Genomic DNA, 26,189 nt, shown 5'->3' with positions numbered 1-26,189 from the left:
TATGAAAACGGGACAAAATATTACTATGAATATACATCTTAAATTATAGAATTTATAACAAATGAAACTCATGTTACACATCTTCAATTTTAATGGATAAAATAGTTGCATAGATTTTTTTTACAGCATAGGAAAACCATACTGGTATATATATCCTATGTTATGTAAGCTACACATAAGTAAACTTCACCCAAAAAAGAAAGAAGCACTACATAGGGATTACAAAAACACAGCAAGTGTGACAATTCAGTTGCTTCTTCTCATGACATTGGGAAATATAGTGTTGATAACATCTTTGAGATTCCTGCAACCAACAACTTTAATATTTTCTAAACCTTCGGTTCCCAAAACCTTTTCAGCTGCCTTTGGTACTATACACATTCTGTAACCCAATTTCGCCACTGTGTGTACCCTTTTTTCCATTCTACCAACCTGTATCATCACATCAATAATAATGCAACATTAACACTAAACAAAAAAATAGTAGAAGCATTGACATTATGTCAATATATCCTCACCATGCGAAGCTCGCCACCAAGACCTATTTCACCGATGAATGCAATGTCATTTGGAATTGGAAGTTCCAGGCAACTGGAAAAAAAAAAGGGAAAGACAATATGATCATACCAGAATTTTAAAAAGGACAGACTAGACCTAAACAAGTCGTTGTCGGATAAAAGGCTAGACTTAGGCTTCGAGTTTTTGGAAATTGACCCTCTTCCCAATCATTACAAGAAATTGACCAAGTCAGATGAGCAATATTTTACATCAATTGAAAAACAGTTTTAACACAAACCTGCTGCAAATTGCAGCTGCTATTGCAAGATCTCCTGCAGTCTCGCTCAGTGTCAATCCACTAACAACATTTAAAAACACAGCCTGTTCAACAAAGGCACAAGAGTAGAATACAATCAATATAAATATCAGCATGAAATTTTTGTTGCTGGTTACATTATAAGAACCGAACATGCGATGGATATCATGACTATTCAAACAATAAATTGATGTGATAGAATAGTGTTTTAAATTGACAAGTTAATTCATTCACAATCTTTAAGTAGAAAGACTAAAACAACAAACTAAAAAAGATAAAAAGAATATATAAATCCGATTACATGTTCTTGGAGACGGAGTCCTGCTTGCTTGATAAGAACCTACAGTTCAAGGGACAGAAAGAGGATCAAGGAACAACTTCACATGTTTCATTTCAATGTGGTGAAGTATATTTTTAATAAAGAAAATTTTACACCCACTTAAGATTCATTTTTCCATTAAGAAGAAACTATAAAAATATGAGCATATGGTATAAGATTAGGGATAAGAATACTAATGAAAATCTTCGATAATAACTCACAGATATGATCATATCAGCTCTATTTGCTTGGATACCATTAAATTGCCTCGATCCTGTCGAACCAGAAAGACAAAGTGCCTACCATATACAGTCCAAAAAATATAGACAATTGTTCAGTTCAAGAGTCTCGTATCTCCTTGTTAACAAGTAAAATTAATACAAATTAAAAAAAAGAAAATGCTTTCGCCAAGTAAACTGACCCTTAACAAGCGTACAAGATAAAAATCACCTGAATTTCAATAAGAAACGTTCTGGACCCATCCATTATTACAGCTACAGCTAGTCCGGCTAAAATATCTGAATCTAGGTCTTGTTCACTAAGAAACATTTCACTGGCATTTGAAACAGCCTCAAGTCCCAAATGTGACATCTCAAAAACTCCAAGCTGGACGCATAAAAGAATACATATCAAACACTAAATTTCCCTAGATCACAATAGTAAATCCATGGTATAATTATTGTGGCATACCTCATCAGTGGATCCAAAACGATTTTTCACAGCTCTAAGCATACGATGGGAAGTGTACTTCTCGCCCTGAGCATTAATGTGAAGAATCAGCATAGAGAAAATGTGGTGATTTCAAAAAGGCAACTATAATTGAGAAATAAATGCAAGGCGTTACTAACAAAACATCCAGATTTTAATTTAAAAAGAAATGGTAAAACTGATTTTGAAAGTGGGATGGGAAGATTCATGTCCTTCAATCAAACCAAATATTTTAATGCCGTAAATGAAATTATAGTGAAAAACTATCTCTTTAATACTTGTTTTGATCCCTGAGAAGAATTGAGCACTTTTGTAATTTAATGTCATTATCCTTCCACTTTTTATCACACAGGTGTAAGACCGGCAATATTGTACACGATTGAACGTTGGGTTGTAAAGAACCAACATGAAAATAAACTAAATGTAGCAGAGATGAAGGTGTTATGTTGGTTGCGTGGTAAGACTAGATGAAATAAGATTCGAAATAAAAACATTAGACAGAGAGTTGAGGTAGCATCTATTGGCTATGGTAGAAAAAATGGTGGAAAATGGGCTTAAGTGATTTGGGCACGTAGAGAGAAGACATGCAGATTGTGTAGTAACGAGAGTAGTTCAGATGGAGGGTATCAAACCGCAAGATGTAGAGGAGACCTAGAAAAACTAAAAGAGAAACTATTAAGAGAGATCTCGAGACTACTGAGCTGGATAGAAGCATAGTTTTTTATAGAACATTATGGAGTAGTTTGATAAATGTACTTAACCCAACTTAATGGGATAAGACTTGGTTATAGAACATCTTCTTTACCATGTTTTTTGACTTTTTGTTCTCATTCTCCAAATGCATGCAAAAGCGTGAATAACAAACAAGGTTTACTATGAAAATAACTTTGAGGAAATACTAGGAATACTATTAAGCTTCGTGAGTAGGATTTGCAACATCAGATCCACCAAATGTGACAAGGACGTCTATTTTCTTCCAGAAATTGGTAATATTTCCTTTCCTCTAGCAAACACTCAATTTAAAGAGCACTTGTATTGTATTTAAAAGGGGTCAAGGATACCAAAAAGCATGCTAAATAGTAAATGGTCGAAAATGTAGCGATAAGCACAAATCAGCTTTACCAACTAGAAAGAAAGATGTAAGAAGGTACGAACTTCCATATACAAAACAACATCAACGATATGCTCTAAGACACGGGGTCCTGCTATGTCTCCAGATTTTGTCACATGTCCAATCTGAAATAAAGAAGGAAGAAAAAACAAATTGTGGTCAAGAATGTGAATGCCATTTTAACAAAAATGCACCTAAATTATCCATAAATCAAATGCATACATGTAACATCAATAATCTATTAAATAATACACATGAGTGGTGGTGTTGTATAAAGCCCATATGGAGAATAGAAAGGTTTGCAGTAAAGGTAAAATAGGTGTTGTGATTCACTGCTACAACTCATTATTGTTTTAAAAAAGGTATATTCACAAAATTGAAAGACATATTTTTGCTTACCAATAGAACTGGTATGTTTGTCGTCTTTGCAAATCGTAGTAAGGCCGAAGTGCACTCCTTCACCTGTTTCACACCTATTACATGTCATAAACCATGGAACCAACAGTTCTTTTCACCATAAAAAAAGGTAAAGCATGGACATTTTTGACAGATTAGGTTGAGTATTTATGTAATGGCTAGGATCATTCTTTCCCTCCCACCTGCATAATCCCTCCAGGACTCCCCATTATTCCTTTCAAATAAACAGTTTGTACAGAATCAACAACTAGAGCCCGAGGAGAGAGATGATGAACTTTCTTCAATATGTCCTGACACCATAAAAAAAAAACTGCAGCTATTTAGACGTCATTAAGATTGTCTACTCAAGCCAATCAAGAATTTAAGTCAACCCAACTTCTTGGTAGTATAAATCAACCAGAATCATGTAAAAGAAGTAATAATGTAGGAAAATGCCAGAACCTCAATATCATTACTTGAATATAAATAAATATCTGATCCAATTGTTAGGCGGTCAGCTCTGTTACCAATTTGCTCAATGCTCTGTCACATGAAAGAGATAAAAAAAAAATTGACATAAATGAACGCTACATGAAAACATATAAAATAATAGGCCTAAATAATAAATATAAATCAAATAAATTTCATATATGAAAACCATTAGGAGACTCAATAAAAGCAAACCTCTTCACCAGAGACATACACAACTGGAGATGCTTCACCGTCTTTGTCGCCTTCCGCAATTAGTGCAGCAAGCTTCAAATTCAAATGTTCAAAATTAAAGCAAGTATTAATGGGGGTAGACCAAGCCCACAAGAGAAAGTTAACCGTGTAACTTTTGTCCAGCTTTACAATCCAAAATAATTCATACCTGCAGCAACAGAGTACTCTTCCCAACACCAGGATCCCCGCCAACTAAAGTCAATGAGCCTTCAAACCCAAATTATAAATTAAGTTGTCATTGATACTCAATACACTTTGTAGGAAGTCTTTTTAGTGAATTTGACTTAAGATAAAATAATTAGTAGATGGAAGCATTTATATAAGCAATAAAATATTAGGATCATGGGAAGAATCGGATAAAAATCAAACATGAAATGTTGTTAGACTAAGACGCCTACACTGCATCATGCATCTGATAAATTTGAGTTGCGAAATCAATCATATACAAACAAAAAGAAAAAACAACCTCAAAGTAAATGGTTTCTAGCATATTAATATAGACGAGAAACTGGATTAAACCTGGTACAAGGCCACCACCAAGCACTCTGGAAACTTCATTTCCAAAAAGACCAGACCTGAGTTGAAGCAAAAAGTACACAGCATAAATAGAAAGGCACCACTTAGACTAGAAGTTTGGTAGATGCACTTAACACACCAATACATTGACATATTCCTTTGGGTCTTAATCGCGATGGTAACGTTCTATTTAACATCCTTATGAAGATACTTTCATAGAATTGGTCTAATTCTATCATTTTGAATATAGGCTCTGTACAAAAAATATATCACATTACAACACATATTAAGGAAAATTAATTGAGGATGAACTCCAAAGAATGAAACAATTTGAATGACCAACACAATTTTTGAAATAGATAAAAGTAGATATTTATTAGTATCACTAATGTAATCAAGGTTGTGAAACTTAAGAGTCTAAGCATGTGGTTATGCGGTGAAGACAACTTATTTTGAGTAAATTAATTCTATAAAATTGATTCTGGCTGAAAGTGAGTTGAAGATAAAAGTGATTTATGTTTGGATAAACTCTTGCAAAAGTGAGTTGAGCCCTAAATTTCAGTGTAAATATCATGTTAAGACTCAAAAACTACAAATTCTAGCATTTAAGTATAATCAATTCTAACCAAACATGTCAAAATCAATTCTCCACACCCAGAATCAATTTTGTGTCTCCAAACGTGAAACGAAACATACAATAAGTAGGCTAGTGGAATATTAGTAGACCCAACTTCCCACTTAACAAAAAATATGACTCACTCAACAAAACTTCAATATTCAGTAAGCAATACTAAGCAATCATTAAGTTAAACTACCAAACAAGCCCATAAAAAGAGATAGCACAAATATAACAAAGACAACTTACAAAGGAATTCTCCAATGCAAATGATCAAGTCCTCTATTAACCTCAGACAATCTCAAAGGCCTTAACTCACCACTCTGCTGAGGAAGCCAAGACCCCAAACCATTCTCCATAACCGAAAACCCACTAACCTTACCATTACTATCACTACTTTTCGCTTCATGAAACTCTTTCATAGTACCAGAAACACTGCATGATCGACACACACCCCACCATTGTCCAGTAGTGTACCCACAATCACTACAAACCCAGTAAACTTTCTCCTTACCCTTTTTCTTCTTTCTTCCAAATAAAACCCTATCATCACTACCCTCAACTGGGTTTACTCTAGTATTAGCATTTTCTATTGGAAAGTCTTCAGCTTTATTGTTGTCCCTAGAGCTAGAAGAAGCGCTTTGTTGGAAATTCAATCGGTGTTGTGGTGGGTTAAGGCGAAGAATTGGATTTGTTGGTGGTGGTGGTGGTTTGTGGAGTGATGGTGATTGGGTTGAAGGGAATGGAGAGAGTGAAAAGGAAAGCATTTTGGTTTTGAGTTATGCTATGGTTAGTGTTTGCATGAATGACTGTGAGAACATAGCATGGGTTTTAGAAAGTAGAACATGATGTTGAAAATGAGAAAATGAGAAAATTTGTTCTTCAAATTGCTGAGAATGAAAGAAACAAGAAACTATCCATCTTTGTTATTCGAATTGTTGGAACCAAAAAGATCTTTGGCGGAAAATTATTTCCATACCCCTTTGTCTACTGCTCTTTACTTTGTAAAAGAAAATGATTAGAAAATAGAAGGTTGGGAACTTAATAAATGAGAGAACGCACACATCTATTATTTTAAAGTTTTGGATGAACATATGTGATGTGTCTCTTACAAAAGTGTGTTTCAAGTATAAAATACTTCTTTGTTGACCTCCTGATTTGCCTCCAATAGAATATAAAAGATAAGTGTTTCAATATCATATTTTGAAGGCAAAAGGCTAATGTGAAAATTCTCACACTCCAAAGTAGACATGGTGATTGATATTAATTCTCCGTGAAAAGTGTGGATGTATTTGTAATATTTTATATTACTAGGAATCATGAGAAGTCAACTTCTTTAGGTTAAGTTTGGAGTTGAGTTGAACCTTTTTCTAGATAAGTCTTGTAGTTAATGAGTTATAATTTACATAATTTATGTTTATAATTGTTTCCTCTCTTAGAAGGGAAAGGATTAAGCGGCTCTACTCCACCTCATCTTGATGGAAAGAAAAATCTATAATGAAGTCTAAATAGGTTAATAGTTCCAATTAATTTGTTAAGGATGTCATTAAGAGAGTTGGATCGGGTTATAAAACTTTCTTTTGAATGGACCATTGGTTAGGAATCATCCCATTATTGACCAAATTATTCTAGTTTGTTTTCTAATTATGGTTTGCAATAAGTGTTTGTTGGAGATATTGATTTGGTGGTTAATGAGGTCTTAACTTGGGATCTTAGGAGGTGGCGACCTTTCTTTCTTAAAAAGTTATCCGTCTTTGAAAAACTTCTTTCTTTGATTCGAGTTGTTACTTTTTCCTTAAATAGTGATAAGTGGATTCAGAAACATGACAGAGAGGTTACTTTCTCAATGACATCAACCTACCTTGTTTAGAAGGTTAGTTCCATCTCTTCTTCGATTCCACGTTCGATAGAGTTGAATTCTCCTCCCTCATCTAGATTAATTGAGTTTCTCCTAAAATCTTGGTCTTCTCTTAACAACTTCTGCAAGATAGACTCCCGACTAGAAAAAATGTGTTTGAGAGATGGGTGATCCTAGGTACTAGTTTAATTTCATGTCACATGTATGGGTTTTTGCTAGAGTCAGTTTCACATTTGTTTGTCACTTGTGAGTTTATATTGTCGGTTTGGTGTGAGATCTTTAAGTGGTTGGGGTGGTAGGTTAATATCCCCAACGACGTTAAGGTTCTTTTGGAGGTTTTTCTTTCTTTAGGGGTAGGAGTAAGTTAAAGGGAGGTTACTTTTTGATTTCGCACTATGTTATTTGGTCCATTTGGAAAGTCTGCAATGATGTCATTATTGGGTGCAAGTGTGGGTGATTAAAGTCCACATTGTCTTTAAATGGGTGAAATGTTGGATTTATAAAAGAGACAACCCATTTACCTAACACCTTGAGGTTTTAGGTGGAGATGTGATGTCTCCTTCTCTTATGATTTTGGAGCATCGGTTCTATTAGTGCTCCCGACTCTCCTGGACTCCCCAACAATCATACTCAACTTCTCAAATACAACAAAATAGGTAGAGGGGAAAAATATTTTTTTTGGCATGGAAATGGTTATCTAATAGATCACATGTGAACTTTTGTACCTTCACTAATTGGCTTCAAAATCCTATTTGTTATCCGTACCTTTAGCGGATAGAGTGTTTGTCATGTTTCTCAGGTAGATTTTGGTATTGTCTTTTTTGGTGCTCTTTTGTTGGTATCTGATCTGTTAATGGTGGATCTTGTGGTAAGAGATCTAATTTTTCTCTAGCGAGGTGGATTTTTAATAGCCCGGATCTCTTTCTGATTAGTAGTGTGTAGTTGATTGTCTTTTGTTGTTAATTCACTATTGAAAAAGACGAAGTGATTTAATCTAGGAAGTAATTTATCTTTGAGGGAGACTTTTAGTCAAGTACCTCATGCGAGATTCTAAGTTGAATCTCTCAGGTGAAAAGTCATGTCGAATTTCTTAGGCAAGACTTTATGTTGAGTTTCTTATGCGAGACTTTTTATTAAGTCTCTCAGACAAAACTTTAAGTTGAGTATCTTAAGCGAGACTTTGAGTCGAGTCCTTCGTACGAGATTTTAAAAACATAGAAAAAATAAATGACTTACAGTGTAGCTTAGTTGGTTGGATTGCCGTATCAATGACCTTGGGGGAGATGGTTTGAAACTCCTAGTGTCAAAAATTTCTTATTTACATTATGATTCAATAATTCTTCAAAATTTCTATGATTAATTAATCATTTAAAATTTCAATAAAAAATAATAATTATAAATAATTTAATTATTCTTTCAAAAATAAATAAATTTAATATTTTTTATTTTTATTTATAATAATTTATTATAAAATTATTAATTTTTAAATAAATAACATGACAAAGTTGTATGATGTGGGGTTACATTGGCACTACCAAATTATAAAAGAATGTATGTATCAACTATTAAAATATGAAGGGGCAAAAGTAATCATAAAATATTGAATATATAGACTAACAAAGTAAAGAAAAAAAAAACATAAAAAAAAAAATACAGTTAAATTTAAATTAAATTAATATAATTTTTCCACAGTGATAACGCCACTCAACGACGATGTTATCATTCTCTCACCTAATCTTATCCTATTTATATCGTAGCCTAATTACTTCATATTTTGTTGCCATGTAATAAACTTGAGATTGCTGTGTATATCCTTATTTTGAGGGAGGTGTCTTTTGCTGGGAACAAGACGGGACGGGAAGGTTACTATCTTCCCAAATCCAAATTCAAGTCTCAAATAATTTCCGTTCCTTGTCCCGAATTTAAACAAGAATGAAAAATTAAATCCAAATCTGAATTAAACGAGTTCGAGTTGGATTCGGGTATTTCTGCGCCGTCACCATAAAATTAATTTTTTTAAACAAAATATTTATTTTTTCAAAATAAAATTACATTATAAATAACAAAATAAAACAATTTCATACTTACTTTAAATAATAAATACAAATCAAAATATCAAAACATTGACCACTTATTTAATATTTTAAACTATCAAAAATAAATAATAGTATATATAATGAAATAAACGGGACGGATTTGGGGTGGGTACTAGTGTCCTCGTTATCCGATCCGTCTCCATATTTTGTAATCGGAGAAAACCCGAACCCAAACTCAGTCAAAGCGGATTTTCTCTATCAACTTCAGGACGGATTTGAGTGGGTACCCGCACGTACGGGTTTTGTTGTCATCTCTACTTTGCCCCTTCTATTTTATGTGAATACTGCTAAGAATAATTTTTAACATTTTCTCTCATTTTATTTTTATTAAATAAATTTCATGCTAATCTCAAAACTTTATGTGAGATCAATTTTTAAAACGTGTGGGATTCAAAACTTTATCTGATTTTACATATGCAATTTCTTTTTTATTTAATTTTTTAAATGATATTTAAGTACATTTGTCATATTTTCATTGAAAAATAGTTAAAATTACATTTAAAGAATTATATTTAAATTTTTTCCATTTAAAAATCAAAGACTAACACATAAAAAAATTAAACCAATTTATAGTGGATGACTAATAAACTAATAAAAATACGACAATATAGGGTGGAATACAAAGTTAGGACACCCACGTTAATAATAAGAAAAAAAATGAAGTAAACATATAATTAGTAAACATATAATAAAAACAAGGAAAAAGCTAACATATGTCTCAAGAATACAAGATAATGAAATATTTATAGAAATATTTTTTGAAACGCGTACATTTAACGTATCGAAACTTTAAATATAATTTTATTGCATTTAATTACATTTAATTTTTTTAATTATAATATATTTAACATGTATCCTTAAAGCAAATATTAGCATGACCCTAAAACTACATCATAAGTCTAGAAAAAAATTAGTTACTAAACATATCTTATTTCAATGTATCAACGTAAGATATAAATCTCCAAAAATAGAATTATCAAATAAAAGCGTAGTTAAAAATATCACTATTTTTTTTGGTCCAAAAAGGTAATGCTATATTTTTGGTACAAAAAGATCAGCTTCTACTAATTGTTACTCTTAGGCTATGTTTGGGAGTTTGGAGGGGAAGGGAGGGGAGGGCTTTGAAAAATAGGAAGAATTGGGTGAAAAGGATAAAAAGATTTTGGGTAGGAGGGTTTTGGAAGGTTTGAGTTTATTCATAACACCAAAAACCCCATAAAATGGGGAAACTCAAAAATTGTATTGATGGAGGGTTTTGGAGGGTTTTGAAGGGCTTACATAAATTTTCCAAATATCTTTTAGGTTGTTATAGTATTCTGAAAATTAAAAATTTAGTAATGATAATGACTCTTTAACCATTCTAAACAAAATCATTTTTTCAAAAAATGTCAAATATTTTCCTATATTTTTTTAAAATTTCATTTTTGGAAGCCTTTCCCTCCCCTCCCCTCCAAACTCGCAAACATAGCCTTAGAGTCTTAGTACTTATTGATTCGGTATTGATTAGTTAGCCAGGGTTGAAATTGGATTCATCTGACGCTATATTTAGAAAGTAAAGCCAAAACGAGTGGAGCAATGAAAGCTTCGTCATCTTTACAAGAAAAAAGAAAGGCACTTTAATGCTACATTTAATACATTCATCTAACTCTACACATTATGATTTGTGTCCATTAATTCATTGGCATTGCTTGTATTGTCGTGTCCCTAACATATTCGTGTGTTGGCACTTTTGCCGTCGGCCTAACTTGAATGAAAAGGCAGGTATGTTTGTGCGGTCGCAAGAGTCTCAATGTGCGTTTAATGAGAAACTGTGTGTGTTTGGTTACGTGGAATAAGAAAATAATTGAGCGAATTGATGATGAATATAAGTGAATTAAACTGTAAAATCGGATGATTCAGTTGATTAATTTGATCTCTATAACAAAATTAATTATAAATTTATGATATATTTAATATGGTAAAATATCGTTCTGCTGAGGATTATTTAGATTATTGATTTTTTGTGTATTCGTTGATTAGCTAAAAAGATATTAAATTGATTTGAGATATTATGATCGATTAAGAATTTTATGAAGAATAGCCTAATGACTGTGATCATCTATCCATGACTTGCTAATGTAAAACCTTTTGTTTTGTTGTGTTGTGAGAATTTTAACATTGCAAACATAAAATAGATAAATATGATAGAATATATATTTAATCGTTAATAGAATATGTATTTATATTTTTTATATATAGAGGTTTACCATTTATTATATGTTATAGTCGATGTGAGATTTATATATCAATATAAATATATAAATATATATTTTATTAATAATTAAATACATATTCTATCAAAATATAATCATATATTCTTTCACAACGTATAAATGTATCCTAAACCGATGAATCACCTATTTTCGTAGAGTTAATTTAATTGTTCGAGATCCTTTCAAGAAAAGCTATCTTTAAGAAATGCATAATTTTACCAGTTAAACCAGATACACTTTCATGTGTTGTTTTAAGCGATCGACCTTTTAGCTAAGATATCAGTCCCCACCTTTTGATGGATTTCTAATGGTATCTCTACTTTAGTCGAGATATGTGTGAAAAACTTAACGAATAAAGTACGATATAAATTCTCGTAACAAAGTTTAGCCTAAGAGTTTATATGAGGTCTCTAATTTAGCCAATAATCATAATCCCAAGTCTATAATGAAACTGCTTTATGGTAATAGAAAATACAAGCATAATGATAAATATAACAGTGACATAAATATAAGGTAAAGAATGATAAAGTGATAAATAAATAACAAAAATAGAACCTTAATTAACCAAAGAAAGTAAAATACAACAATGCTTGTTTCTTCTTCTAATTACAAGAAACGTAGAAATGTAGAGAAATCTAAAATTAGTAAAGTGTGCAAAAATCAATAGAATGTAAGAGATATCTAAACCGATATTTACAATATTATTATATAGCCTCTATGACCTAATAATTCTCAATATTTCACATTTAAACCTTGTCTCATCAGTGTGTAACTAATGGAAAACAGAAAATCCAAAAAACAAAACAGTAGAAAAACGATCATCCAAGAGTTACTAGGGCCATTACGATCGTAATGGCCACTTCATTGTGCCCAAATTACATTTTTAAAAACTCGAAAACCATAGGGACATTATAGTCGTAATTCCCTTTGTGTGGGACATTACAACCATAATTCCACTTCATTGTGCACAATTTAGAGGATCTGTTCACGTGAGGTGAGAGGCTCTGTGTATAAGCGTTATGCCTTAGGTTTTATGCGTAAGTTAGGATTTGTCCTTTTTCTCATTGGGGGAGAAGTATATATAAAGGCCTTTTGTGCCTAGGGTTTATGGAGTCATGGTACGACTCCTTCTCATATGACTAATGGGTGATAGTAGTACTATACTCCTCATCTGCCTCAAGGGCGAGCCCGCATGTTCCGTGAGGATGTTGCTTGAGTGATATCACGTCAGGCGGGGAATCAAGAGTCTCCCAGTTTGGGACTCTAAAAAATATATCACTACATTTACAAAAGGCCAAAATAGGGGCATTATCCATGTCCTTTCCATAGCAAAAAACGCCCCTACTATTTTACACATTTTCTTTGCTGATGACAACCTAATATTTTGCAGGGAAATGGAAAAAGAAGTTAAAGAGTTACAAAAATATTTGAACTTTATCAAAATACTTCTGGTCAAATGATCAATTTGGATAAGTTAGTGATGGTGTTTATCAATAAAGTCAATGAAGAAACCTAAAATAAAGTCAATCATAAGATGTCTATTAGAACTGCTAACAAAAAAGGTAGCTACTTGGGTCTCCAACGCATGTTCGTAGATCCAATAGAAGTGACTTTAACTTCATTCTTGAAACAGTAAGAAACAAACTTAATGATTGGAAGAAGAAGAAGAAGAAGAAGAATCTTTCCTTTGTAGGAGAGGCCATTCTTATAAAAGCTATTGCTCAGGCTATTTCTACCTATGCCATGAGTCCTTTTAATTTCCCTGAGAGCGTCTACAATAACATTGACATAATCATTCAAAATTATTAGTGGGGAGCCAAAAAGGACGAGAGGAAAATATATTGGACTACCTAGAATAAGCTCTGCCGTATGAAAGACAAGGTTGATCTAGTTTTTAGAAAGATACATATCTTTAATGATGTCGTTTTAGCTAAGCAAGCCTAGAGAATCATCATTAACCATGAGCTACTTCTCACTCATAACAACACTCTACTCCTGAGTATCTGCAAGATGTCCATGGTGGACAACATTAAAGCAAAGAGGGTGAGAATTCACTTCAATAATTTCAATGATATAAGTTATAAGGTAGAATAAAAATATCTACACATATTCCACATCAATCACATAATCATATTCTCACAACCATCTCAACATCATACCCAAATTTCTATCACGCAAACAACTCATTTATGCAACGTGACTGATGGCAACAACTCGACTCACATGCATTTAGTACCAATATACAAAGATACTTCATACGAACCGGGTCCACCCTTCTAGACCCCGAACCCACCTTTCTAGGTTCGAGATAAATCACCAATCTATCCTTCTAGACTTGCAACCACCCTATTTCAATAACAATGACCCAAATGATGCATGATATATAATTGATGCAACAACAACTTGTTGATAATCCCACTTCAAACCGTAAACAACAACGACTATGCACGTCCACATAATTATCTATAAAGCATTAGTAGTATGCATTCCATGCAACCATTAAACAACAATATCACCACAACGAATAATATGCGCATATTTAATAGGTCAACATCATCAAAATTCAACCAGAATTATAATTTGCATATAACACCCATACAACATAATTCATCAATTAATCATGCAATAATAGAATCAACAACACCAATAAAAGAGCGGGGCGAGCAAGTCCGTCCAAGTGGAAATGGACATAAAAATCAAGCCCGCCGGCCAAGGTGGCGTGCTTGCCCGCCTATTTTTACCTTTCAATTAAAATTTTCACGTACTTTTTAGAATTTTTTTTTATAAAACATCTTTTAAACAAATTTTACTTAAAAAAGTGTTGCATATATTCACAAATAAATGCATAAAATAAAACCATTAACAATCATAATTTCTAAATCCTATCTCTTGCCTTTAGTCTCTTCAATGTTTTGAATATTTTTCTAAAACTAGGTTATCTCTCAACCTTTTATAATCAGGATAATTACTCCAGTCATAAAATTATAATTTCCTCCCCCACATATACTCCTTTTACTTATTCCTCCCTCTATTTCTTCTAATTTCTCAAATATGACCCAACTCTCCATATATATTTCTTATTTTAATTAAATAAACCAACTAAATTAATATTATTTTTATTATTTAAAATTCTAAATAAATTTCTAATCAACTCTACCACTTCTAACTTACCCTCTACATCTCTACCTGTAAAACATATTCCCATCCAATTCTTATTTATTTAATTGATACTACCCAATTGATTAAATAAAAATATTAACAATCACAAAGAAATCACAAATAATCAAAATAAAATAATTTAACAAAAAAATTTGGGGTATTACATATGACATAATCCATCACTATCCTATCAATATTTAGTTACATATGACCAATTTCTGAAATGACGAATAAGACTGACATCACAATCAAAACCAATAGTCGCAATATATACCCAAAAAACATGGATACTACCAGCATTCTCATTGAGAATATTAATATTACTCATCTTGCAATGATAATAAAAACAACAACAATCTCAGAGAGAATACTTACATTGACCACATCAACAAAATGTCTCTTCAGTTTGATCAAATCAATTTGGATAAAACCCTGAAGGATAAACAAAACACAAGAACTAATAATGTAAGATGAACAAGGGATAATATTACTAAGGAGATAAACATTATTCAGAGAACAACTGGAAAAGAAGGAAACAACATGCCTAAAGTCAATACCAAGAGACATGATCAATAAAACAATAATAAAATCTGCAACAACTAGGACAATATCAATAGTAGAAATAAGAGAGAGATTATAAAGAATTATCAATAGTAGAAATAAGATAGAGATCAGGAAGACAACAATGTCCAAAAAAACTGCAATTATCCGAGGGATCTAGAGAATAACAGGAATCAGGAGAATATGGTGTGAAGGTGATACTTGTGGAGCTAATAACAAGCACTACATGAAGAATACTGATAACCATATCCATATCAACAATCCATAAGGAATAAACAACAAGATAAAAATTCACGCAAAATCATCTGAAGATCATCAATAAGAGAAAAGATAATAGTAATAAACACATTCATAGAGAGGATCCTGGAACTTACAATCCTCAAGAAAAAGAAGATATCCATATCGAAAGCAACATCTAAATAGATCAAATCAACAAAGGGAAAGACATAGGGAAAAAATCATAAATGGAATCAGTACAAATAATACAGGTGGATACTGGAATAATACTTTAACAAGGTGGAGAGTTGGGAGACATAAGGAGAGACCTGCAGGTGTTAAAAGTACAAATGATGAAGATTATGAGTAGAATATTTATACCGATGAAGATTCAAACAAGAAATCTCACAAGGATACCTCATAGAGGATAAACCAGAACCTAGTTAACCATAACAACCATAACAACAAAAACAAGCACATGCAAAAAGGAAAAAAAAACAATATAGAGATGAAAGAAGATAAAATATATTAGATAAATACTTTGATGATAGATGAAGATCACCACCAAAACAAAACTCGCACGAAGCCAATCAACTCAAGGATTACAAAAACGTTAACATGCATGAAGCTATTCAATCAAAGACTAACTAAGACCATCGACCTAACTCCAATTGCAACATTCAGGAAGCCAATAACACCAACATGGACATTACCTAGAAGAATAACATCACCATCATCATCATTAATATTGATATTATTCTAGAAATAGATGGAGAATGAAATATATATGAGAGAAATGTTTAAAAACAAAAAGGAGGAAATCATAGCAGAAGCTACATGTAATCAAAGAGGAGACTTCAACCCTACTGCGATAGAAGCTCAAGAAATTCTCAATACCATTGAGCTTGCGATTAAGATGAGCACAAAAGAGATAGATGTGAAGACAGACTATAAGAATGTAATGACTAAGGTTTTAGAGAAAAAGGAAACAACACAAAAGAAAAAAGATATAAGTCATATAGAAAATCTGATAGCAAAAATTCAAAAAACCCTAATTGACTTCAAAATCGAGTCTACTAATCACTCTAATAACAATTATATAGATATTATCCAAAGATAATTAAATCTTTGTTTTGATTAAAAAACTGACTTACTAGCTTAATTTAGTTCCATATTTAAACACCTAACATATACTATTTATTTTAAATCAACACCTAAGATGGATAAATAAGATTTTGCATGTTATATCCAATTTTATAAATTATTTGCACAAACTAAAAATCTTCTTTCTTGTTATTACTTTTTCTAACTTCCCCTTTTTTGTTTTTTCCCTTCCTAATTTCACCTTTTGTTATGTTTTCCTTTTAACATGATCCATTTTCAACATCCTAATCTAACCATTTACCTAACACAAAATATCATTAACCGATGTTAATTTGTTGCTAACCACATAATTACTTTTTTTAATCTCTCAAGGTTACGTTTAAACAATTGTTCATTTGTTCAATGAAAGCGACATTCATTAACGTTAATTGAAACCGTTGCCAAAAAACAATATCATAACACAATGGTTCTTTTCAGTTCTTTGAAATTAAGGTACAATAAACATTTGATCATGTCCATGATCCTATAAATGTATAGTTTCATATATTTTTTTAAGACAATATTCTTTTTCTATCTTCATCACATGAAATCATGAAATAGATGATTTTGTTAATTTGCTTCAATTTTTGCATATGTTAATTGTGTTTGATTGTAAGGTATTTTACTTCTTTATCATTTTTTGATTATGCATAATTTGATTTGGTTAGATTCTTCATAGTTTTCTGGCGTTGTTGCGTGCAGAGAATATCTGATTTATGTGGTCTTGTATGATTTGATCTAACATGGTGCATGTATTTAGGTTTAATGATGTTGGAGATTTTCTGATGAATTTTAGGGATTTGTTGTGATGTGTTTATAGGTATGGACCAGGAATTGGTCTTGTGTTTTGTTGTAGAGATGATGAAAGATGATGATAATGAAAAGGTTTTGATTGCGATATCGGAGTATAATAATGGAGCAAAGCATATTTAGAAAGTTTTTTAGTTTGATTTTTGTGAGAGAAGAGAAAACTATGAAGCCGATTCTACTCAAATGCGGTTTGGCTTTTGCTCTTACCTTTGCCGGTTTTCTCTATTCAAATTTTAGAACTAGAAGGATCAAGTCTTCCCCCAAAGACCACCGCCCTTCAGGTTTGTTTCTTTTTCGTAAGTTATTTTGAAGAATTTATGAAAATAAGCTGAAAACAACTTATAAACGTATCATAAGCTCTTCCAAAGAGTCTCGTAGTTGTTTATGCTGCTAGATAAGCTCGATTGAGCCAAATTTGAATGAATCGTGTGTGATGTTTTTCTCAGGTCATGGGAGTGAAGTTAGTTTAGGAGGTATTAGAGCATCGTCGAGTTCTTGCAACATTCATTCAGAAGGAAGTGATTTTGACGCGGTAAGTTCTTTATGATTGTTTTTAGTATAAGCTATCTTGAAGGCTTAAGGAAATAAGCTGAAAACAACTTATATAGATGTCATAAGCTGTTTTTATAAGCTGAAAACAACTTATAGATTTAGTGGATGTGTTATTTAACAGGAAGAAAAATGCATCAACAAGGTTGTATGTAGAAGTTCTTCAACCGGTGTCTCTCCAAGAACTAAACATAATGGAGAGAAAGACGAGTTTCTCGTCCCTGAAATCAACGATTCTTCTGAGGTATATTCGAGTTATGAGAAAGATGCTTATGAGCAAGAAATCAGAAAACTGCGGAACAAGATCATGATGCTTCAAGAGAGGGAAAGAACTCTCGAGGTTCAGCTTCTTGATTACTGTGGTCTAAGAGACCAAGAAACAGCTGTAATGGAGCTTCAAAACCGATTGAAAATAAGCAATATGGAGTCGAAAATGTTTAATCTAAAAGTCGAGACATTACAGTCTGAGAATAAGAGATTAGAGGTACAGGTTGCAGGTCATGCGAAAGTGCTTGCCGAACTTGAGGCTTCAAAAACAAAGGTGAAGTTTTTGAAGAAGAAAATTAGGAATGAAGCTGAGCAGAATAAGGAGCATATCGTAAATCTTAAACAAAAAGTTACCAAGTTGCAGGAGCTTGAGTCCAAAGCGGTTGCCAATGATCAAGAAATTCAAATGAGGCTGGAAAAGCTAAATGGTCTTGAGGCTGAGGCGGAACAGTGGAGGAAATCTAGTTTGAGATTACAGAAGGAAAATTCCGACTTAGCTCGAAGATTGGAATCTACTCAGATTCTTGCGAATTCTGTTCTTGAAGATCCAGAAGTAAGTTTGTGTTTGATTTTACGGTGACAAAAATTGATTTTTATTGAACCGCTTTTGTAAAACAGATTCTAATTAAACATGAGTTTAAGGTAAAACAATAATGTTTGGATACATTCACAAGAAAGTGAGTTGAACGATAAATCCGAGTGAAAAAATCACGGTTGAAGTCAAATGCTACAGATCTTAGCTTAAAGTCAAAATCACTTATCAATAATCTCCACATATACCAAAATCGAGTAAATAGATTATAATGATCAATCTACTTTATTAAATCAGTGTTTGTCAAACTCAGTTTCATCTTTTTTTTCTGGATGCAGGCAGATGCTCTAAGGGAAGAAAGCGACCGTCTGAGGCGAGAGAACGAGGAATTGACGAAAGAACTTGTGCAACTAAAAGCGGATAGATGCACAGATGTTGAAGAATTAGTTTATTTAAGGTGGTTAAATGCTTGCCTAAGACATGAAATGCGAAACTATCAACCTCCACCTGGTAAAACAGTTGCAAGGGACTTAAGTAAAACCTTAAGTCCAGCTTCTGAGAAGAAAGCTAAACAGCTTATACTTGAATACGCAAATGCTGAAGGAAGAAGTAGCATTTCTGATTTGGATTCTGATCAATGGTCAACTTCACAAGCTTCTTACGGCGAGTGTGAGGAGTATTCTCCTCACGATACTTCATCCAATGCACGAGGCAGCAACGCCACAAATAAGTCGAAGATCTTTGGAAAACTTATGAAGCTAATGAGAGGAAAGGATAGTAGCAATAATCTCGGTAGTAGACGTACGTCTTTAGAAAAATCTAGGTCTATAGGATGTAGCCTTAACACTTCTCCACATGATATTGGAGCCGATGGTCTTAGGAGTGAGTATGAATCTCTTACCGGGACGTCTCGAAATTCTATGGATTTAGAACAAACGTTGAGTTTGAAGGAAGAGACTGGGAGAAATTCATTTGTTGAAAGGTCAAAGAGTTTCTGTCCAAGGAAAACTGGTTCAGGAGATTTGAAAATTACCACCGACTCTTTTTCAGAATCTTATAGCTCAGAAAAATCCAATTTGTTCAAATATGCTGAAGCTTTAAAAGATTCTAGTACTAGCGAAACTCCGAAACTTGAAATTCGTAGAAGATCAGCATCATATAGTTCATTTTAACTTAATATCTAGCAACATAGAACAATGAGTATACTACCTTTAGGCAATTCTGATATACGGTATATCAGTTTGTAAAAAAATAAGGATCGATGTATTGAAATCACTTGTAAACATTCATCAATATAATTCAGTTCCGAGTTTTGTAATACTTATCGGATGCAAAACGCATCACGAGGTTCTTAAGTTACATTACGTGAACACCGTTACCTTTTTTCACATATTCTGTTATGTTAGTGACGCAGCAGGTACACGGTTTGTCACAATTTGGGACAAATATTGCGCGACGGAGAAATGAAACTGGCTGTGCAGTCTCAGAGGTATTTGTCGTTCAATATACGAAAGATATTAGTATTACAATGCATTTATAAGTAATAAGCAGAAACTTGTGAATTATAATATGTTTTACAAACAACTTAATCTGAAATTCGCAACATATAAGATACATAAGAACAACGATACTTGTAGCATAAGTAATCCTGAAAAATAGGAAACTTTTGAATGACTTTAATAATAATGCGAAGTTGTACTTTTTGTACACAATAACTTTTAACTTAGATAAACAATCTTGTTATGAGTCCTTATGTGATGAGAGATATGCCTTGTAGAAGTAAAGAATCGGCTAGAACTTGATTAGCAGCTTCTGAAGGATGAACACTGTCCCAAAACACATACCGAGTTGCATTAGAACAAGTTCTTGGTGATTTTGAATTGCACAATACTGATGTTAACTTTACCGTTCCTGTACCACAGCAACCTTTCCCTGCCTCAGCAAAACCTATATAAAACATCATAAGGAAGATTAGTTTTTTAAAGAACATCAAAATCCTATATGTTGAATGTGTTTTAGTGAAAAGTGTTGCGTACCGAAATTTGAGGGTTTTTGAACAAGGTCGTAGAGAGGCTTGTAAATATCGAAAACCACAATCTTTAGACCAGGAAGTTGCTTTTGAAGATTTGATGCAGTTGAGTTCATTTTCTTGTTAAATCCTTGTGCATCAGTGTTGATTCTCTCGACGCAACCCTTCTCATGGTGACCAAATAAAGTCCTTGTAGCTGGTAGGCACCCCAATGGTGGAAGTGAATTCACACCAATTTTCCTAGCTCCTAATCCATACAAGCCCTGTGTGTTAGCAAAGAACCACTATTAGGGTCTATTCACAGGTAAACCCGAGTTCGAATCCTAACTAGAATAACCATTTGTCAAAACCAAAACATATGACGGCCTCTTTGGGAGAGCTTCTGACGTGTTCATAAGTTGTTTTCAACTTATGAAGTCGTAACTTATACCTTAATGAAGGTGTTGAATGAGGCTAATAGGTAAGATGAATACTGATCAATAGTGATTGCTTTGTTGATCGAAGGATTAACATAATAATTTAGTTCAAAATCACTGCTTCCGGCGCTCAATAAGTACAATGAACCTTTGATAATCGATGCAGCTTTTATACTGCCAGCAACCTGTACCAACTTGCCTTGATATTCCTTGAAATAACTCAACTGTTGGGACAATGAAAGTGCATGCTGCCAATAGGAGGAAATGAAAAACAAGTTCAAAACAAATAGAAATAAGTTTAAACATATATATTTTTGCAAAACGATAGAATCTAGACTCTTACGAATCGAATTTATGAATCCTTGACAAGTCGACATAAAATCGCGAACTTACATTCAATTTAGAAGCCTTTTCATCATAGCCAGATCCAGCTGAAGCAAAGTTTGCTCCAGTAAGGAGGTTCTTCCCCGAAGCCTGTGGACTGAGATATGCAGGTGCAGAACTCTTAAAACCAAGTGTTTCAGCTGCATAAAAAAACACTCAGACATCAATGAAACTTAAATGCGTGAGAATTAGCACTAGCGGAATTCAATTCTGAGACTTTGAGAGGAAGGAACACAGTCTTAAGTCTCAAGCCTTCACTCTTAGGTCTCAGCCTTTAGATTAATCCGACATTTTAGAATCCATTAGTTTAATCGAAGCAAATCTACAATAAATTTCTGCAGGATTGAGTTTGGATTTCTCCATCCCTTCAAATAAATCTCAATCATTAGACTAATCTAACATGTGCAAGTATTGATCTAGTGACCGTTAGTTTAATCCAACATTGAGATTTCATTAGTGGTGAGGGACAATACAAAACCAAGCTGGTTTCCAAGGGCCAAAAGCCTTCGGAAATGATTAAATCCCTCAAAAACATAGCATTTCTGACCAGCATGGAACAGTCAGAAAAGATTGGCCGAAAACTATTTTTAGCAGAATGTACCCCTAGAAAACATAAATGACAAGACAAAATAAAACTACACATAATCAAAGTATGATGCAATATTTACCTGTAATATCAGTAACTAATTTGCCATTACAAAACCTTCCAGTAGCCTTTTTATTAACAAAATCTTTCCCATAAGGAGGGTAGTTAGCCTTAAAAAGAGTAGGAAGGTAGTTATTATTCCCTACATCCACTGCAGAGTCACCAAATGTGATCATAGCTGGTACAATAGTATCTTGTGCATAGCCATAAGTTAGGAGTAAGAAAGATGCAAAGAGTAAAACAAGTGTTTCTTTGATATTCATGTTCATCATTTTTTCTACTTTTGGAGACTCAAGAGTTTCTTCTGTTTATATATGGAAACCGAAAATGACACCGCATTGAAGAATGATGGTGAAAGTTACTCAAGTTAGGCATAGCCATTAAATGAGAACGTGCTGAGTAGCTACATATGCTTATAACACTCCTACAAAACTTATGGTAGTTGTCTCCTTTAAGTGACATTATTATTATCTTACAACTATTCTCGAAAAAAACTTAAACTACGAGATCTATAGGATGTAGTCTTAACACATCTCCACTTGATATTGGAGCCGACGGTCTTAGGAGTGAGTACGACGATATAGGTAAAAGATCGGCATCATATAGTTTATTTTAACTTAATATCTAGCAACATTGAACAATGAGTATACTACCTTTAGGTAATTCTGATACACCATATAGCAGTGTGTAATAAATACGGACGTATTGAAATCAGTTGTAAGCATTCATCAATATAATTCGGTTCTGAGTTTTGTAATACTTAATCGGATTCAAAATGCATCACGTAGTCCTTAAGTTGTTTAATCGTATTCGAAAAATTCGTGGTTTATTTTTGTCCCAGGTAGGTCATTTAAGTTTCATTACGCGAACAAAGTACCTGTTTTCACACATTCTGTTATGTTACTAACGTGGCAGGTACATAGTTTGCCACAACTTGGGACAATATTGTGCGAGGGAGAAGATAAATTGGCGGAGAAGTCCAATAGGTATTAGTCGTTCAATATACGAAAGATATTAAAATGCATTTATAAATAGTAAGCAGAAACTTGTGTATATAATATGTTTTACAAACAACTTAATCTGAAATTTGCGACAGATAAGATACATAGAATAGGGATTCTTGTAGCATAATCCTGAAAAGCAGGAAACTTTAATAATAATGTGTAGTTGTACTTGTACACGATAATCTTTAGCTTAGATAAACAATCATGTCACGAGTCGTTCCTTATGTGATGAGAGATATGCCTTGTACGAGTAAAGAATCAGCCAGAACTTGATTAGCGGCTTCTGAAGGATGAACACTGTCCCAAAACACATACTGAGTTGCATTAGAACAAGTTCCTATTGAATGTTGATTGCACAATACCGATGTTAACTCTACCGTTCCTGTACCGCAGCAACCTCTCCCCGCCTCAGCAAAACCTATATAGAACATCATAAAAAAGGTTAATTTTGTTTTAAAGAACATCATTATATTGAAAAAGATATCACGTCTTTATGAATCTGGATTCCCTGCAGTGGAGAAACCAAACAAAGTGTTGCGTACCGAAATTTGAAGGGTTTTGAACCAGGTCGTAGAGAGGCTTGTAAATATCGAAGATCACAACCTTAAGACCAGGAAGTTGCTTTTGAAGATTTGATGCAGCTGAGTTAATTTTCTTGTTAAATCCTTGTGCATCAGTGTTGATTCTTGCAACACAACCATTCTCATGTTGACCGAATAAAGTCCTTGCAGCAGGTAGGCACCCCAACGGTGGAAGTGAAGTCACTCCAATTTTCCTTGCTCCTAATCCATACAAACCCTGTGTGCCAACCAAGAACCACTATTAGGGTCTATTAACCGAAAAATCTAAGTTCAAGTTCCGAGTGAAATAAAGTACCTTAATGAAGGTGTTGAAGGAATCTAGTAGGTAAGATGAATACTGATCAACGGTGATTGCTCTGTTGATCCAAGGATTAACATAATAGTTTTGTACAAAGTCACTGCTTCCAGCACTCAATAAGTACAATGAACCCTTGATAATCGATGCAGCTTTTTTACTGCCAGCAACCTGAGCCAATTTGCCTTGATATTCCTTGAAATAATTCAACTGTTGGGACAATGGAAGTGCATGCTGCAAATAGGAAGAAAAGAAAAACAAGTTCAAAACAAAACATCTTTATTCCGAACAGAAATAAGTTCTAACATATAATCCCTCTATTTTTTAGTACTTTTGAGTTTTTCAACTTGTAACTATAATTGAATATTATTATTGTAAACTTACATTCAAGGTAGCAGCCCTTTCATCATAACCAGATGCAGCTGAAGCAAAGTTTACTCCATTAAGGAGGTTCTTCCCTGATGCCTGTGGACTGAGATATGCAGGTGCAGGACTCTTAAAACCAAGCGTTTCAGCTGCAACAACAAAAAAGAAAAAACACTCAAACATCAATGAAATTTAAATGCATGAGTATATGTGCAACACTCCAACACAAGGTTTGGGTATAAATAATCTCAAATCCCTCCAACGAAATCTCAGCCTTTAGATTTTTTTTTCTTTGAAATTTGTTATCCGTTTCTAGGACTAAATTCGGGAGATCAATCCCACCATCCACTATTGAGGGCCTAATTAAAGACAGAGCTTTTGTATGGACTGATTGAACACAAGAGTTGCTAGCACCGCGTTATTCGAATATGAAATCTTAAGAGAAGCGCATACTCTTAGGCATGGGCGGATCTATAGCCCAGCGAGCCCGGACACGCGCCTGGGCTCAATCCCTCCTTTCGTTGTATACTCCCCGCCTAATAGTCGATTTTTAGACAACACCAAGGGTAAAATTAGTAATTTTTAGACAAAATTAGTAAAAGCAGAGTGTGAAATTTTTGGGCAAAATCAAGGGAAAAATTAGTAAAAACAGACTGTAAAATTAGTAAAAATAGGGTTTTAATTTTTTGCCCAGGCTCCCTAAAATTTCTGGCTCCGCCACTACTCTTAGGTATCAAGCCTTCACTCTGAGGTCTCACCGACAGTTTAGAATCCATTAGTTTAATCTAAGCAAATCTACAATAGTACAGTATAAAAACAAGCTGGTTTCCGAGGGATAAAAGTTCTTGGAAATGACTAAATCCCTCGGAAACATAGCATTTCCAACGAGCATGGAATGGAACAGTCGGAAAAACATTAGTAGGAAACTATTTTCACCCTAGAAAACATAAAGCACAAAACTAAACCTAAAACTACACATAATGTAAGTTTTTGATGCAACATTTACCTGTAATATCAGTAGCTAATTTTCCATTGCAAAACCTTCCAGTAGCCTGTTTATTAACAAAATCTCTCCCATAAGGAGGGTAGTTAGCCTTAAAAAGAGTAGGAAGGTAGTCATTATTGCCTACATCAACAGCAGAATCACCAAATATGATGATAGCTGGTACAATAGTATCTTGTGCATAGCCACAAGATAGGATCAAGAAAGATGCAAAGAGTACAACAAGTGCTTCTTTGATACTCATTTTCACCATTTTTCTGCTTTTGGAGACCTAAAACTTTCTGCTGTTTATATATGGAGACCGAAAATGGTACCGTATTGAAGAAGGATGGTGGAAGTTACTCAAGTTAGGCATAGCCATTAAATGAGAACGTGTTGAGTAGTTACATATGCTTATAAGTTATAACTCTACTAAAAGCTTTTGGTAGTTGTCTCCTTTAAGTGGCATTATTATTATCTTACAACTATTCTCGAAGAAATTTAAACTACAATACATTTGCATGTTATACTCTTGTCACTGAGCTGACACCTCGCGACAAAATCGTATCGGTATGAAAAAAATGTACACAACAGTAACACAACCAACTCTTGTCTTAAACAATTCAATGAAACTTTGGATATAAACTTTATATTTTAGTTAATGAATTATCTTCATGTAATGCATTGGCAGTGTAGGTTATGACTTTTTCTTTCATTTATTATAGTGAAGATAGGTGGTTGAAATTGTGTGTGCAGGGGTGGCATTGAGGTTAGGAATTGGGGTTTGTTGTATGAGTACTAGTGAGTAGCGATGGAGCATGTGCATGAGTTATTGCGGTT

General features: G+C 33.5%; 4 protein-coding genes across 5 annotated transcripts; 1 reads left to right on the top strand and 3 right to left on the bottom strand.

Annotated features, from left to right (window-relative positions):
* On the bottom strand, positions 1 to 6,207 carry LOC131616320 (uncharacterized). The gene is made up of 15 exons (XM_058887621.1): positions 5,453 to 6,207; positions 4,591 to 4,646; positions 4,220 to 4,278; positions 4,033 to 4,104; positions 3,811 to 3,891; positions 3,552 to 3,659; positions 3,352 to 3,414; positions 2,997 to 3,077; positions 1,824 to 1,889; positions 1,584 to 1,739; positions 1,355 to 1,432; positions 1,116 to 1,154; positions 797 to 879; positions 519 to 591; positions 1 to 432 (listed from the first exon to the last, which is right to left on the bottom strand). The coding sequence occupies exons 1-15, from the start codon at positions 5,968 to 5,970 to the stop codon at positions 247 to 249; spliced, it is 1,719 nt and encodes a 572-aa protein (XP_058743604.1). The 5' UTR covers positions 5,971 to 6,207; the 3' UTR covers positions 1 to 246.
* A 10,568-nt stretch (positions 6,208 to 16,775) lies between these two features.
* On the top strand, positions 16,776 to 19,966 carry LOC131616317 (protein CHUP1, chloroplastic). 2 transcript variants are annotated; one of them, XM_058887618.1, is made up of 5 exons: positions 16,776 to 16,941; positions 17,309 to 17,579; positions 17,745 to 17,830; positions 17,972 to 18,667; positions 18,985 to 19,966. In XM_058887618.1, the coding sequence occupies exons 2-5, from the start codon at positions 17,402 to 17,404 to the stop codon at positions 19,816 to 19,818; spliced, it is 1,794 nt and encodes a 597-aa protein (XP_058743601.1). In that variant the 5' UTR covers positions 16,776 to 16,941; positions 17,309 to 17,401; the 3' UTR covers positions 19,819 to 19,966. The 2 variants fall into 2 exon arrangements, with proteins under 2 accessions (XP_058743601.1, XP_058743600.1); XM_058887617.1 differs by lacking the exon at positions 16,776 to 16,941 and adding an exon at positions 16,962 to 17,105.
* A 140-nt stretch (positions 19,967 to 20,106) lies between these two features.
* On the bottom strand, positions 20,107 to 22,433 carry LOC131616319 (GDSL esterase/lipase APG-like). The gene is made up of 5 exons (XM_058887620.1): positions 22,144 to 22,433; positions 21,485 to 21,615; positions 21,106 to 21,339; positions 20,683 to 20,938; positions 20,107 to 20,593 (listed from the first exon to the last, which is right to left on the bottom strand). Exons 1-5 carry the CDS (start codon positions 22,391 to 22,393, stop codon positions 20,397 to 20,399), a joined length of 1,068 nt encoding a protein of 355 aa, XP_058743603.1. The 5' UTR covers positions 22,394 to 22,433; the 3' UTR covers positions 20,107 to 20,396.
* A 691-nt stretch (positions 22,434 to 23,124) lies between these two features.
* Positions 23,125 to 25,650, bottom strand: LOC131616318 (GDSL esterase/lipase APG-like). The gene is made up of 5 exons (XM_058887619.1): positions 25,374 to 25,650; positions 24,386 to 24,516; positions 24,002 to 24,235; positions 23,668 to 23,923; positions 23,125 to 23,543 (listed from the first exon to the last, which is right to left on the bottom strand). The coding sequence occupies exons 1-5, from the start codon at positions 25,621 to 25,623 to the stop codon at positions 23,347 to 23,349; spliced, it is 1,068 nt and encodes a 355-aa protein (XP_058743602.1). The 5' UTR covers positions 25,624 to 25,650; the 3' UTR covers positions 23,125 to 23,346.
* Between the last annotated feature and the right edge of the window lie 539 nt (positions 25,651 to 26,189).

The sequence above is a fragment of the Vicia villosa genome, linkage group LG7, assembly GCF_029867415.1.
Source record: "Vicia villosa cultivar HV-30 ecotype Madison, WI linkage group LG7, Vvil1.0, whole genome shotgun sequence".
Taxonomy (NCBI): domain Eukaryota; kingdom Viridiplantae; phylum Streptophyta; class Magnoliopsida; order Fabales; family Fabaceae; genus Vicia; species Vicia villosa.
This window is presented reverse-complemented; position numbering and strand designations above follow the sequence as displayed.

What these genes read in the sequence shown, in the direction of transcription:
- LOC131616319 (XM_058887620.1), bottom strand. Translation starts at nt 22,393, where the DNA reads ATGATGAACATGAATATCAAAGAAACACTTGTTTTACTCTTTGCATCT. An exon ending in CATTCAACACCTTCATTAAG is followed by an intron (nt 20,939 to 21,105) that starts GTATAAGTTACG and finishes GCTAACACACAG; the next exon opens with GGCTTGTATGGATTAGGAGC. An exon ending in TCAAAAACCCTCAAATTTCG is followed by an intron (nt 20,594 to 20,682) that starts GTACGCAACACT and finishes TGTTTTATATAG; the next exon opens with GTTTTGCTGAGGCAGGGAAA.
- LOC131616318 (XM_058887619.1), bottom strand. Translation starts at nt 25,623, where the DNA reads ATGGTGAAAATGAGTATCAAAGAAGCACTTGTTGTACTCTTTGCATCT. An exon ending in ATTAGCTACTGATATTACAG is followed by an intron (nt 24,517 to 25,373) that starts GTAAATGTTGCA and finishes TTGTTGTTGCAG; the next exon opens with CTGAAACGCTTGGTTTTAAG. An exon ending in AAAGGGCTGCTACCTTGAAT is followed by an intron (nt 24,236 to 24,385) that starts GTAAGTTTACAA and finishes TCCTATTTGCAG; the next exon opens with CATGCACTTCCATTGTCCCA.
- LOC131616317 (XM_058887618.1), top strand. Translation starts at nt 17,402, where the DNA reads ATGGAGCAAAGCATATTTAGAAAGTTTTTTAGTTTGATTTTTGTGAGA. An exon ending in AAGGAAGTGATTTTGACGCG is followed by an intron (nt 17,831 to 17,971) that starts GTAAGTTCTTTA and finishes GTTATTTAACAG; the next exon opens with GAAGAAAAATGCATCAACAA. An exon ending in CTGTTCTTGAAGATCCAGAA is followed by an intron (nt 18,668 to 18,984) that starts GTAAGTTTGTGT and finishes TTCTGGATGCAG; the next exon opens with GCAGATGCTCTAAGGGAAGA.
- LOC131616320 (XM_058887621.1), bottom strand. Translation starts at nt 5,970, where the DNA reads ATGCTTTCCTTTTCACTCTCTCCATTCCCTTCAACCCAATCACCATCA. An exon ending in ATTCAAGTAATGATATTGAG is followed by an intron (nt 3,660 to 3,810) that starts GTTCTGGCATTT and finishes TTATGGTGTCAG; the next exon opens with GACATATTGAAGAAAGTTCA. An exon ending in GAGCTGATATGATCATATCT is followed by an intron (nt 1,155 to 1,354) that starts GTGAGTTATTAT and finishes CTTGAACTGTAG; the next exon opens with GTTCTTATCAAGCAAGCAGG.